We start from the raw sequence: 14,373 nt of genomic DNA on the forward strand, positions 1-14,373 counted from the left end.
GGAGAAGAGCCCTTTTCCCAGTCCCATTGCCTGTGTCTTTGGTGCTGGTGACTGCTCTGCTGTCACCTCACTCTTGCCATTTTCCTCCCACAGCTGCGCCACGAAGCCTCCATCATTAACCTCTTGGAGACGGTGTTTTTTTACAAGGTAAGAGGCTGGTGTAGCTTTTTCAGCGTATGAAGCCCCTGGGGGTGAAAAGCCATGGCTGTGAGGGCTGGCCCTCTGTGAAACTCTTGTCATTGTGAAGGAGATCTGCGAGTCGGCAGAGGACAGTATTCTGGATTTAATTGATTATTGCCACCGAAAACTGACCCTGCTCGCAGCTCACAGCGCCAATGGACAGACAGTGACCCCGGCGGAGCTTCGTCATGAGGATCTGGCCAGCCTCTCATCCATGCAGGTGAGGAGAAAGTCCTGTAGCTCACTGGGGACATATGTGATGGAGGATGGGGGCAGCCTGAAGAGGCACAGGGGGGCCTTCTGTGGAGAACTCCTTGCTGCAACCCCGGCACCTCCCGCCCGTCTCTGAGGGCATCTGGTGCTGGTGCTCATCCATGCCAGCAGCTCGGCTGGGCCAGCGGCTGTGCCCATCTCCCTCCACCCTGCTGCCGCCCTCTCTCTTGACAGTGCCAGCCTGAGGCTTCCTGCAGGACGCAGTCTGAGCTGGCACCCTGCGTGGGGGCACGCTGGAGAGGCGACAGTTATGCAAAATATTCAGTACAGGGTCTTGGCTATTTGTCGTTGCTCTTAAAAGCTGCGTGGGTATGTCTCCCCGGGGCTTGTGAAACCACCTTAGCTCAGGCTGCGGCTGGAGTCAGCCGGGGTTAAACGTAAGAGGGATCCCTCCCTAAATGGATGTACCATACAGCTAGGAATTGTCTTGTGTTTCCCCCCAACTTCCTCAGCTCTCTGAGAAATCCCTCCTCTCTGTGCTGGTGGGGACTAGTGAGCCCGGAGCTGTTCCCAGTCAGGAGTTTCAGGGCTGCCACACACACCTTCTCGGTGTGGGAGCTCTCTTTGCTCCTGGGACTTTGCTTCTCAGCACCTTGAGTTTTCACCTTAGACTGCGCACATCACGAGGAGTGACTGGAGAAGCGGGGTTAAAGCGATAGCCCACAGGCTTGGCCGTACCTCCCTGCGTCGCCTCCATCCTTTGGCTTGTTGCCCGAGCACGTGCTCCCCTTGCAGAAAAGGGAAGGAAGTGGAGGGCTCCGGAGCACAATAGGGATGTTTTCCAGGAAACGTTTTCCCAGCTGGGGAGGGGAAGGGGTTGTCTCTGTTAGTGCTTTGACATGGTTCAAATTAAAAAATCGACCTTTTCTAGCCAATAGGGTTCTAAAAAGCGCTTGTCTGCCAAGGAGCCTGGTTTCCTCTGATTCATTCCAGCCCCTCCTGACTCTACATGCAATAATCCCCTATGAAAAAACTGTTCTTCCCTTCTCCTGTGTTGTGGAGCCTGGTGTCCTTTGTGCCTGTGTACAGTGGTAACCCCTGGAGCAGGACCTGTTCTGCTGTCCCCCAGAAGCACAGGCAGAAGAGCCCCTGCCTGAAGGTAGCAGAGATAAGGTCCGGGTACTAGGAGGAGCTGTAGGAAACAGCCTCACTGGGAGAGTTTGGAGAGGGAGGTGGGGGGAAGAGCCCAAAAAGCTTTCTTGGTAGCGTGTGGGGCACCAGCACAGGGAGCGCAGGGCTTCTCACCACAGGAATTTGGAAGGGAACTGTTGCGGTGGCGCTTTAGAGGAACAGGAGTTGCTGAGGTCAGTGCTCCGCACATGATGTGAGCTGCTGAGCGTCTGGGACTGGAGACGAGCAGCTCTGCTGGGGCCAGGGAGAAGGACTTGGCACCTCTCAGCCTAGCCATCCCGACGGCCTCGAAATAGGCTGCGTCAGAGGGCGGTCAGGCTGTTAGCGTGAGTGTGTGGGGGATGAAGGGGGTGTCCACGCTGCCTGCGGAGGGAAGGGGGCTGGGTGGCTGGAGAGCATGGCGTAGCTGCGGGCTGGGATAACCGCAGGCAGATATTCTAGCTGGCTGTAGGCAAGCTGGAGGGGAGAGGCAGATCCAAGAGGGGTGGAGGTAGGACTGCAGCTGCGCCAGGGCCAAGTTTCTCCTTCTTCCTCCTCCTCTGGTTCCTCTGCTGATCATGCAGCTCCCCCGCTCCCTCAACCTCACACATCTCTACAGGGCCATGGGCCACAAGATGGTCCCGGATGCGGAGAGAGGAGCGATCTGGGACTGGCCTCTTTCAAGGGGTGTCCCTGTGCAGGGGCACTGCTGCTGGTAGCCGAGGGGTAGGGAGATGAGGGACGAGCAACAGTGGGCTGCAAGCACTTCTGCAGCTGCCCTTGCAAGCCAGTAGCGCTGGCACAGTCGAGATGAGAAGCAGAGTTTGTTTTGCAGGGCTCTGGTTTCCTCCCCGGTCTGTGGTTACCGACGCGCAGCCAACAGGCTGCCTCCCTGTAGCTTCTGGGAAATGGGGCCTGAAATCCCGAGGCTGTGCTTCTCCCTCCACAGGAGCTGCAGAAGCAGGCGGAGACGATGGAGTTTGAGATTTCCCTGAAAGCCCTGTCTGTGCTGCGGTTCATCACCGACCAGGTGGAGAGGTGGGTGCCCAGGAGCAGCAGAGGACACGCGCCGAGCTCTCCGGTTGAGATTCCCGCTGGGCCACAGCGGGTGCCTGGACCCTTTCCAGCAGCCGGCTGTGTCTGTGGTGGCAGTGGCACATGCCAGCAGCACTCCACCCTGCTCTGTGGTACTCCCACATCATTGGTTTTCTTCCTGCCTCTCCCAAGTTCCTCCGGGAGTGTTTGTATCTGTTCTGCCGTTTGTCTGCAAGCACCCGTTTCACCCTTTCTGTTGTCTCTCCAGTCTGCCCCTGAGTGCGCTGACAACGGATGCTGAACACCCACAACCTGCCCTGCCTCCTTGTCGAGCTGGTGGAGCATTTGCCCCTGGAGCTGCTGGGAAGCAGGTGCAGATCGTGCCCCTGGTGCCTGTGGCACCGTGATGGCGTGCTGGGACCTGTGTTCCACCGACGGGTCTGCTGCAGAAAAGCTGCTCCCCCTCTACCCTCCCCTCCGGCTCCTCCCCTTGCCACCTCACTAGTGCTCCCTGCCTGAAGCTGTTCAGCTCAAAAGCAGCTGCAGCACAGCTGGGCTGGGCACCCGGCAGTGCTCCCAAAAGCTGATCCTCGCACAGGGCTGTGTCTCTTCTGAGCTGATCATGGCCAGGACGGGAGCAGGAGCGTAGCACGTCTGCCAGCCCCACCTGCCTCCTCTGAGGAGTCATGTCGTGGATGCAGAAAGACCCGTGTGCCCATCTCAGCCTTCTGCACCTTTCTGGGACAGCGCTAAGAGCTGGAGCCAGACATGGGCCTCCCAGGCAGCAAACCGATTGCCCTGAAGCTGCTGGTCATTGAGCTTTGCCCTTCCAAAGGTCTCTGTGCCCATCAGTCAGGTTGTGCCCATCAGCCATCACCTGCACCATCAGCCCTGCCTCTCGCACCTCTGCAGCCAAGCGTGCCCCCCCCACAGCCCCCCCAGCTTCCCCGCTGCCTGCCTCTGAGCAGTGGTGGGGCACAGCCTGGGGTGGCGGGGAACCGGTGCTCCCCTCCCCAGCCCGGCACCACGGGGGGTCACGGCTCGGGCAGGGGAAGAAGAGATGGTGGGAAGCAGTGGCTCTGTGGCTGCCGAGAGGAGGCCATCTGGATGTGGGAGCTTTCCTCCTTCTCTGGCCAGGAAAACGCATCCCTTCTCTCTGCCTGTGCACTCGGGTGTCAGAGGGAGCTTTGATCCAGGGCCCTGAGGGGAGGGACTGGAAAGAAACAAGAGCGCAAAAGGCATTTCCAGGCTGTGCAGATGCAGGGTTACATCCTCCTCCGTCCCCCAGAGCAGCACAGTAGCTTCTGGAGCTTGTTTTGTCACTTCTGTTATATTCATGCTACTTCTGGCTTTCACTGACAGAAGAACCTCCAGAACAGCGGCCATTGGCCATGCTGGTACCCAAAACATGCCTCTCCAGCCACTCTGTTGCTGCAGCAGGGGCTCCCCCATCCTCCTGGCTAAGCACAAAGGGCGATATCTCGGGGATCTTTCGGTTCCTGCCACAGCGCTGTTGTTTTAATACACGTTCTTTATGCTTTTTGTATTAATATACTGTCTCGGTACCAAGAAGGCTGCTATGCTGAGCCAAGGGGTGGGGAAAATGAGGCAGGCAAGAAGCGGAGGGGCTTGCCTCTGTGATGGCAGTGAGCGTAGGCCAGCATCCCCACCGCTGAGCTGTCTTCCCTCGGGCAGCGCTGTCTCTCCCTGGAGCTCCATGTTTTTCTGTCCCTTAGGCAAGCTCAAGAAGTTTGAGAATGGCATGTGGCACGTGGTGCCCCCTGAAGACCAGGTGAAAGATGACCAAACTCGATGGGCAGGTGTGGCTTGCCCTCCTCAACCTCCTGCTCAGCCCCGAATGCCAGCGCAAATACCACTTCGATGGCTTCAACAAGAGCCAGCTCCTCAAGGTAGGACCCTACGCCTCAAAGGCCGCGGGCCCCACAGCACGGAGTAGGACCTCACCAGCACTGGGCACCTCCAGGCATCTCTCCCCATCCTTGCTGTGGGCTCCTAGCAGCCAGTGGTGGGAGAGCAGTGGGGGTCTGTCACTGTGCCAGCAGCAGCAAAGCTTGTGTTTGCCCAGTGCACCTCGTGGGACCCCCATGGGTCACTCTGCCAGTGCCCCACCGATCCCTTGCTCTTGCTGTGCTGCTTCCCCAGCTCTGGCTCCCTTGTCTTGATCTTTCTCTGTTCTCTCTTCCCCTCTATGGCCGCAGCTCCCGTGCGTTCCTGACGGACATCCTCATTGACCAGCTGCCCAACCTGGTTGGAGATGCAGAGATTTCTGAGCCACCTCGCTGGTGACAGAGCCCAGCTCCTCCCAAAAAGGATCTCGTCCTGGAGCAGGTATCCTGTGGCTCTTCCTCTACCTCTCCAGCCCCTCTGCTTGAGCCTGATAGCTCCCATACCCCCTTTTCCTCCCACCAAGCTGAGCTCTGGAGAGGTGGTGCCCTGGTAAAGCAGCCAAGGACCCATTTCACAGTTACACCCTTATTGCCAGCAAAGTTGTCTGTGGGTGACGTGAGAGCCTTGTCCTGCTACAGCAGTGGCCAAAGTAGTCACATCTAAAGGCATCAGTGCTGGGCTGTAAACAGCTCTCTGGACTGCATTGAGTCCCTGGGGTGGTGGCTGCATGGGGCAGAGACAACCCCTGGCTTGTTTTGGACAATTAACTCTTTATTTAACATTTATTAGTGTTTTCTTGCTGAATTCTGGACTCCCCAGTGAAGTGTCCTCTTTACAGCCCTGGGGCTGCTTGGCACACTGCGTATGGAGGGACGCCAAGGTCTGGTGGCAGAGGCCGGAGTCCAAACTGGTGCTGGCTGATGTCTGGGGCTCTGGAGATGGGCCCTGCAGGTCTTCAAACAGCTGGGGTCCTCAGGGTTTCTAATCTGTGCAGTCGGTAACCACTGGAGAAAAGTGTTTCTGCTGCTTTCTTGTGAACTGGGGGGAGAAACTGTGTGTGGGCAGATCTGCAAAGAGGCAGCTGGGAAGAGCTGGGAGAGCAGAGGCTCTTCCCAAGTGCTGGAGCTGCAGGGAGGCCCCACGCCGCTTCCAGGAGCAGATGGGTTGGTCGGGCAGTGGCCACATGGGCTGTGTGGAGGGGGAGCAGGCTGTGCCAGCGCGGCAGGCTGCATAGCCCGGGAGGAGGGTGGTGTGCCCTGGCTGGCGCTGGCCTGCAGCTGAGGCAGAGGCATGGCCCGTGCCTGGGGCTGGGGAAGGCTGAAGACCCACAGCCGAGCGGCTGGGATGGGGATAGCAGCAGGGTGGAGGTGGTTACGGATTCACTTCGCGTGCCTCGTCTGCCAGTGTGTCTGTCGGTGGGGCAGGGACAGGCAGCTGCCCACGCTGGTGACCTTTTCCAGCCCTCATCCACGCTTGCTGCCCTTCCTCCGTAGCTCTGCTTTTGTGCCGGTGCTGCTCCTGCCTCCGCCAAGGGCTGGGGCTGAGCCCGGCGGGTGGGCATGGGGAGCTGGCTGGAAGCACGCACATGGGCTCCCCGCTCTGCCCAGAAAGCGGTGAACTCACTCCCTGTCGCCGAGCCAAGCTGAGAAAAGGCCTTTTTCCATTCGGCTGCTCCCAGAGCAGCCTCCTCCCCTTCCAGGCCTGGCTATTTTTACTCTGCTGGAGAAGGCAGCGCTGTTTGAAGCAGCATCGTCCTCTCCAGAGCCTGAACTCCCCGCGCTGCTCTTGGCTGGCGCTTTCCCTTTCGCACCGGCCAGCCCTTCCCCGGGTGTTCATCTTCGGGGAAGTGACGAGTGGAAAAATCTGCTCAGGCAAACGGCTCCAGAGCACAGGGTTCACGGCACTGCCAGCGCGCGGGGCACTGAGGTCCCAGGGCTTTCTGTTTGGGAGCCCGGGCTCCCCACCGGACCCCGAAGGTTTTGCCTTGTTTCACCTGAGCGCTCATTGGCAGGTGGATCCATCCCCTCCGCGTACCCAAAACCACACTCCCTGCGCCTTACCTCTGCCTGTGCTGCCTCCACTCGCCCTCCCGGGGAGGGACACGCTCCTCGTGCCCAGGGCTGGCTGCACCCCCCCCGTCCCCCGAACGCCTCTGTACCACAGCGTGCTCAGTCTGGCTGCACGCGCCCCCTTCCTCCCACTCTGCTTCTCCCCGCCAGGTTCCCGTCGTCTGGACCACATCCTCAAGAAAAACGCACGGAAGTGGGAGGCCATCGCCAAGCACCAGGTGAAGCACGTCTTCAGCCCCACCGAGGAGGAGCTGAAGCTCCAGGCACACATGTAAAAGCCCTGGCACACACACACAGGATGCCCAGTGGAGCCAGTATCCCCATTAGCAGGGCTGGAGCTCAGCACTGGGAGGACGGAGAGGGGGTCTGTGGTACTGGCTGGGGATGGCCCCTCAGTGGCAGGGTCAGTGGGGACAGCTCGCTGCTTGTCGGCAGTTCCCCCACCTGAGCAGCCTCACCCCATTTCTGCCCGCCACAGGTGGGCACAGACCTACAGCCTGGACATGATGGAGGCTCTCGCCCCCGACAAGCCCCGATGCAGGGTGTGGTGGTGTGGAGGCGGCCAAGCGGTGCTCTCGCTGCCGCAAACGAGTGGTACTGCACACGGTAAGGGATCCCTGCAGCCCCCCGGTGCCCCCCCTGCAGCCCCCGGTGTCCCCCCGCAGCCCCCAGTGCCCCCTGCTCCCCAGAGCACCACAGGCCTCACCGGAGGATGCTGTAAAAGGGGCCAAGGAAAGGCAGGGCTCCCACCACTGCCCAGCACCGACTGGCTCTCCGTTTGCATGTACCTCTCCCAATCTCATGGCGGGGCTGATGTGCCAGGACGCCGGTGGAGGAGATGCTGGCGAGTGTTGTGTTTGCCAGCGATGGGCTGGATTTCCCGTGGTGACACTGTCTCCTTCCCCTGCACCTTGGTGAGGCAGGAGAGGGGAGAAAAGGGCCTGTGGGTGCAAGGTGACAGGCTGGGATGCGGCAGCTGGGATGGTGGCAGTAAATTAAATCTTCTTTGGTGCTAAACCATCTGGCAAGGTCTGGTTATAGTCATGTCTTTAAACCTTCTTAGCCCCCAGACCTGGGGGGCCACATCCATTTCCCTGTTGGACTAATGCTCAGCCATGCCAAATCCCTCCCCAGCACCTGGAGGAGGCACGGTGCTGGGGTTTGTCCTTGTCACTGCTTCGCTCCCGGGGATGGACGTGGCCCCACTGCGTCCCTGCTCCAGCTGCGGGCACCCCGCTTTGCCCCTGAGCGCAGCCGTGCCCTCCGCAGGGCCTGCCAGGTCCAGCACTGGCAGAAGCACAAGGCTGCCTGCAACCTGATGGCCGGGGCGCCGCGGGGAGTGGATGACCTGTAAGAGGAGCAGTGACTGGCATCTGCCCCGCAGCGAGGTTCCCCCTGTGTGCAGCCTCGTGACCGCAGAGGAGAGGCCAGCAAAGGCCCCTTCTGCCTGCTCCCAGCCCAGGCAGTGCTGTCTGGGCTTGGCTTTTCCTCTCCCACCTCCCTGCCCCGCAGCTTTCTCCAATAAACATCTTCATGCACCCCACTGCTGCTCGGCTCCTGCTTTTGTTCTCCTAGCTGAAGATGCTAAACCGCTTCCTCCCCTCCCTCGCACCCAGGGAGAGGGGTGTGTGGCCATTTTTCCCCTCTGCAACAACTGAAATCCCAGAGAATCCAAAAAAAAGAGCCAATGCCCTTGTGGTTACCAGAAGAGCCAAGCCCTCTGCAGCCGAGGCACGTGAGCCAGAGGAGGGAAGGGGACACGAAGGCCTCCGCGTTCCCTCTTATCTTTTGGCCGCCATCGTTAGAGGGGCGGGGGGAGGCAGAGGATGTGGTTAGCACAAGCACCTTGCACATGAGTTTCTCGGGTGTTCGTCATCTGCTGTCTTGCAGGAACAATTCTCACACCCCCCTTATGGTGCCCCTGCCCACCAGCATCTCTCTGCAGGGTTTACTGGTCCCCACCTCTCCGCACCAGCAGCTGCTGACAAAGGGTTGGAGCGTTGGGCTGAGCATGGCTGGGAAAGGTTAAGGGTGCTGCCATCGCCGTGCGTCTCCTGTACTGAGGGGGTGTCTGAGACCCCCACGTACACCCCAAAACAGGCTTTGCACCAGCACCACTGCTGCGGGAGCCACGACAGTGGGCAGGAAACCATCCTGGTCCGGCTGCAGCCCTGGCCGAGCAGCCGGGGCTTGGGGAGAGGCCCCGAGCCTGGGCTGCTCGGCCGGGGCTGCGGCAGGACTGTGTGGAGGCTCTCGTGGGGGGCTTTGGCTGCTTCGCGCCCGCTGCCAGAGGTTCCTCAGCCCCCATCCCCGCTGGGAAACTGAGGCACGGAGTGAGGCTTGGAGATGTGGCAGAGAGAGCGGGGCTGCTGGAGCGGCTCCCCCGGCGGCGGCTCCGGGAGCCTCATCCCCGCCCCCAGCCCGCCCCGCCGGGTTTGCCGGGACCGGGGCCGGCGGCCGGGACCCCGCGGCTCTCCCCTACCCCGCTCCTGCCTCAGTTTCCTCCGCGGTGCTCGGGCGGGCGGCCCCCCCGGTCCCCGCCCCGACCCCCTCCCCGGTGCCGGCCCCCGCCCCGCCACCGCGCAGCGCCCGCGGCCGCCGGGCCATGGAGCTCATCGAGCTGCGGGAGCTGCAGCCGGAGCCGCGGCCGGGCCGGGGCCGCCTGGAGCGGACCAACGCCTTGCGCATCAGCCCGGCCCGCCGGCCCGGCCCCGGGGCGCACCCCGACCCGCGGCTGACGGCGGTACCGGGCGCCGGGCACCGTTTCGAGCCGCGGCGCCGCGGGCTCCACACCTGGTGCGATCTCTGCGGGGATTTCGTCTGGGGCGGCGGCAGGAAGAGCCTCCAGTGCCGCCGTGAGTACCGCGCCGCGCCCCGGGCTCCCGCCACCCCCGCCGGGCATCACCGGGAACCCCCGCCACCGGGCACCCCACCGGGCACCGGGCATCCCGCCACCGGGCACCCGGCATCCCGGTACCGGGCACACACACAGTGGGTGTCCTGGTACAAGGCACCCCCCACCAGGTACCGTCCATCCCAGTTACTGGGCACCTTCACTGGGCACAGACATCCCAGCACCAGGCACTGGGCATCCCAGTACTGGCCACTGGGCATCCCAGCCATCAGGCACCCGCACGAGCCCAGGAGCCCGGGCACCACGGTACCGGCCGGCAGCGTGGCATAGCACCGTGGCACAGCACCATGTCCCACGTGGGTGCTGCCCCCTGGGCCCCGGCACAGCGTGGGCAGGCAGCCGGCACCGGTACTGGCACCACACACCAGCCCCTGCCCCACTGGGCACAAGTACCCTCCCCAGCACTGTTGCTGACCCTGACACCCAGGGCCATGGTGGTGACACTGGTCCTGTCCCTGTCCCCAGACTGCAGCTTCACCTGCCACTACCGGTGCCGGGCCCTGGTGCGGCTGGACTGCAGCGGCCCCCCGGGCGCTGGCGACGAGGACGATGGCACCGAGCAGGCGCTGGAGAAGGACACCAACGTGGTAGGGCCTGGCCTGTGTCTGCGGGGAGGGCGCGGGCTGGGGGTGGCCAACCAGGGGGCTAGGGGTGGCCACGCCGGGTTGTGCCATGCTGTGCTGTGTGAGGCAGGCTGTACCGGGCCATGCTGTGCCAAGCTGTGCCATGCCGGGCTGTGCTGAGCCATGCTAGGCTGTGGTGTGCTATGCTGGGCTGTGCCGTGCAAGGCTATGCCATGCCAGGCTGTGCTGAGCCATGCCATGCTGGGCTGGGCTGTGCTGTGTTGGGCTGGGCTGGGTGGTGCTGTGCCATGCCAGGCTGTGCCATGCCAGGCTGTCCTGAGCCGTGCTGTGCTCTGCTGTGTTGTACCGAGCCGTGCTGTGCCGGACCGTGCCCATGCTGTGCTGCCCCGCACTGTGCCCAGGCCGTGCCGTGCTTGCCGGGCCGGGCCGGGCCGGGGCACAGGCGAGTCCGGGCGGGCGGGTCCGAGCGCGGGTGAAATCACCGCCGGAAGCGGGGCCCGCCGCGCCGCCCCCGGCCCGCGTCAGCCCCACGGCCGGGGCGGGGCCGGGCCGGGACCGCGCTGAGCCGGGAGAGGGACAGGGACCGCGACAGGCACCGGGCTGGGCCGGGACCGGGCTGAGGCGAGCCGGGACCGCACCGCGATAGGGACCGGGCTGAGCCGAGCCGGGACCGCGATAGGGACCGGGCTGAGCCGAGGCGGGACAGCGATAGGGGACCGGGTGGAGCTGAGCCGGGACAAGGACCGGACTGTGCTGAGCCGAGCCAGGATAGGGACCGAGAGGGAGCGGAGCCGGGCCGGGGGCCAGGAGCGGGCTGAGGCCGGGCCGGGACAAGGAGCGGGACTGTGCCGAGCCGAGCCGGGATAGGGACCGGAAGCGGAGGGAGCCGGGCCTCAGCCCGGGGCCCGGCCGGGCTGGCGCGGGGCCGGGCGTGCCCGTGTGCCCGCGGGGGCCGCGGGGCGGGCGGGCCGGGCCGTGGCCCGCCGCCGCCGCCAGCCGTGTCCGTGCCCGTGCCGCTGGCCGAGGCGGGGGGCGGCGGGGCCGGCAGCTGCGGGGCGGCGGCGCTGGCGCTGCGGCCGGGGCGGCGCGGGGGGCACGGGGGGCAGCACGGCCAGCAGCGGCTACTGCAGCCAGGAGGACTCCGACTCCGAGCCCGAGCTCTTCTACACCGCCCGCACCTCCCTCGGCCGCCGCCCGCGCCGCCGCCAGGTCCGGTTTCTCGGGCCGCCGGCCGTGACGTCACGGGGTCGGGGTGACGTCATCCAGGGGGAGCGCACTCCGCGGGGGCTGGGGGGGGGCGGGGGGCAGGCGAGGGGGGGCTTGGTGCCCCGCCATGGGGAGAACATGGGGTGCGGGCGGCCCTGGCTTGGGGATGGGCATGGCCCTGCTGTGGGGCTGAGCATGGCCCTGCTGTGGGGTGAGCGTGGGGTGAGCATGGCCTTGCTATGGAGCAAGTGTGGGGCCAAGCGTGGCCGCACTGTGGGGCAGGGTGGCCCTGTCCAGTTGGACATGGTGCTGTGGGGTGAGTGAGGCACAGTGGGGTGAGCAGGGCTTGCTGCCAGGCATGGCCACCCCATGGGTCCCCCCGGGGCTGCAGCTGCTCCCGGAGGGGGTGAAGGGCAGTGCTTGGGGGTGAGCCCCCCCTGGGGCAGCCTCACAGCTGTCCCCATCCCGCGGGAACCCCAGCAGGGTCCGGCAGGGTCCGGCAGTGCCTGCATGCCGTGGGGTGGCCGTCGGGGCCGTGAGCCCTGGGTGCTCCCCAGCCCCACAACGCTGTGGGGACACGTGCAGCTCTGCGCGGCGGCCCCGCAGCCCCGTGTAAATACTCATTAGTGGGTGCCGGTGGCAGGGACGCCGAACCGGGACACCCAGGTCCCCCCCAGTGTGGGGGCCAGCGCTTTGAAGTGGGGTGCTGGCGGCACGGGCGGGCTGCACCCCCAGCCCAGCCCTCCTGCCCCAAAATCTCGGGGCGTTCCCGCAGGCACCCAGCCTGCCCTGCTGCCCCGGTGCCGGGCTGGCGGCTGCCGGCGCTCTGCCTCGGGGACGCCTCTCTGATCTGGGGGTGCCGGGAATGGGACGCCTGGCCCCAACATGTCCTCACAGCAGGTTCACATGTCCCTTTGGCCCTGGGGAGGGGACAGGGCTGGCGGGGGGTGGCCGGTGCTGGTGTCCCCCCGGGGGCCGCGGTGAGCTCAGCCGTGCTTCCCCGGCACAGCCCAGCTCAGCGCCAGCTGGGCTGATGCAACCCCGTGCAACCACCCACGCGTGTGTCAGCCGGTGTTTTGGGGCGGGCTGGGGGGCGGCGAGATGCCGGGATGGGCGGCGGGTCCCCCCCGGCCACGGTGCCGCTCAGCCTGGCCGCTGTCGCGCAGGATGAGCCCAGCGAGTGGGAGAAGGCAGAGCTGGACCAGGCGCAGGTGGAGCAGCGGATCAAGGAGTACAACAGCCAGATCAACAGCAACCTCTTCATGAGCTTGGTACGGGGCCGGCGCGGGGCTGGGGGGGGTCACGGCGCCCTGCCCTGGCCCTGCTCACGCCCCTCTGATGTCTCCCAGAACAAGGACGGCTCCTACACCGGCTTCATCAAGGTGCAGCTGAAGCTGGTGCGCCCCGTCTCGGTGCCGGCCACCAAGCGGGTCCCCCTCCCTGCAGGCGGGGCGGCCGGGGCCACGCGCCCAGGGGGTGAAGCGCCGCACGTCCTTCTACCTGCCCAAGGGGACCGTCAAGCACCTGCACATCCTCTCACACACCCGCGCCAGCGAGGTCATCGACGCCCTCCTCCGCAAGTTCACCGTCATCGACAACCCCCGCAAGGTTCGCCCTCTTCGAGAGGTCCGAGAAGGATGAGCAAAGGGTAGTGCCCCGGGGTGGCCCTGTCCCCGTAGTGGTGGCCGTGTCCCCACGGTGGCAGCTTCCCTGGGGTGACAGCAGCCCCGTGGTGGTGGTGTCCCCCATGGCGGTGGTGTCCTCCCTGTTGCAGTGGTATCTTCCTTGGTGGCAATGTCCCAGTGGCTGTGTGGCTGTCCCCCATGGCAATGATGTCCCCCATGGTGATGTCCCCATGGCAGCAGCAACGCCATGGCAGTAGCATCTCCATAGTGGCAGCATCCCTGTGGCAGTGGTATCCCCTTTGGTGGCAGTGTCTCCTGTCACCATGGGCATGTTCCCTATGGCAGCAGTGTCCCCCATAGCAGTGGGGTCCCCCGTGGTGGTGATGTCCCCATAGTGGCAGCATCCTCATGGTAGCAGCATCCCTGTAGCAGCAGTGTCCCCTGTGGCAGTGATGTCCCCATAGTGGCAGTGTCCCCATGGTGGTGATGTCCCTGTGGCGGTGTCTCCCCTGTGACACATGGCCACCGTTGCAGTGTACCTGCGGAAGCTGGCCAACGAGGAGCAGCCCCTGCGGCTGCGGCTGCTGGCCGGCCCCAGTGAGAAGGTGCTCAGCTTCGTCCTGAAGGAGAATGAGACCGGGGAGGTGAACGTGAGTGCGGGGATGGGGAGGGGACCGGCACCCGCACCCCTTCTGGGGGACGTGGCTGTGGAGGGGACACACCATGTCCCCGTTGCGATGGCAGCCCGTGTGCCCACAGTGGGACGCCTTCACGCTGCCGGAGCTGCACAACTTCCTGCGCATCCTGCAGCGGGAGGAGGAGGAGCACGTGCGCCAGCTGCGGCACCGCTACGCCTGCTGCCGCCAGAAGATGCTGGAGGCACTGGCCACGCACACGCCAGGGTGACCGTACCACCCGTGCACCATGGCCAGCCAGCGAGCCAGGACCCTCGCCCGCCGGCGGGTGGGGGCACCGGGGACAGGGGGTGGTGAGGGGAACCCCGGGACCCACTGGGCCATCGCAGCCCCCATGGGGCTGGCCCAAGGAGTGGGGGTGTCCCCCAGGGGGTGTGGGTGTGCCCGGAGGAGTGGGTGTCCCCAGGCGAGTGTGTGTGTCCCCGGGGGACTGGGTGTCCCTGGGGGGAAAGCAGGGCGTCGAGCACCAATAAAGGCATCTGGGTGACGAGGCCTGGCCTGTGGCGTGTCCTTGGCGGGGGCCGGGGCGGGAGGGCACACGACCCCGCGGTGCCGTTGGGACGGGGGTGCCCGCACGTGGTGCGGGGTGGCCGCGGGACTCGAACCCGCAGACCCCGGGCTCCCCGCCGGCGCCGGGGCGGGGAGAAGGACGCGCCCCCCGCCGCTCTCACGTGACGCGGGCACCTCCTCCCTCCCGGGTCACGTGGGGGGGGCACTGCGGGCGCCGGAAGTGTCGCAGCGCGGCGGCGGCGCACGCAGGGAGGCGCTCGGTCA

General features: G+C 65.0%; 2 protein-coding genes across 2 annotated transcripts; both read left to right on the forward strand.

Moving 5' to 3' along the window:
* Positions 1-4,397: 4,397 nt before the first annotated feature.
* On the forward strand, positions 4,398-8,111 carry ZMYND10 (zinc finger MYND-type containing 10). Its single transcript, XM_068409388.1, is given in 10 exon segments — positions 4,398-4,508; positions 4,762-4,869; positions 4,871-4,903; positions 4,906-4,947; positions 6,726-6,738; positions 6,741-6,846; positions 7,054-7,114; positions 7,116-7,160; positions 7,162-7,181; positions 7,845-8,111. Coding segments are annotated over 10 exon segments (624 nt in total). The 3' UTR covers positions 7,930-8,111.
* A 1,069-nt stretch (positions 8,112-9,180) lies between these two features.
* RASSF1 (Ras association domain family member 1) lies at positions 9,181-14,089 on the forward strand. Its single transcript, XM_068408742.1, is given in 8 exon segments — positions 9,181-9,430; positions 9,955-10,076; positions 12,446-12,550; positions 12,629-12,715; positions 12,717-12,887; positions 12,889-12,940; positions 13,439-13,554; positions 13,664-14,089. Coding segments are annotated over 8 exon segments (1,050 nt in total). The 3' UTR covers positions 13,811-14,089.
* Positions 14,090-14,373: the final 284 nt, after the last annotated feature.

This window comes from Nyctibius grandis, chromosome 10 (genome assembly GCF_013368605.1).
Source record: "Nyctibius grandis isolate bNycGra1 chromosome 10, bNycGra1.pri, whole genome shotgun sequence".
Taxonomy (NCBI): Eukaryota; Metazoa; Chordata; class Aves; order Nyctibiiformes; family Nyctibiidae; genus Nyctibius; species Nyctibius grandis.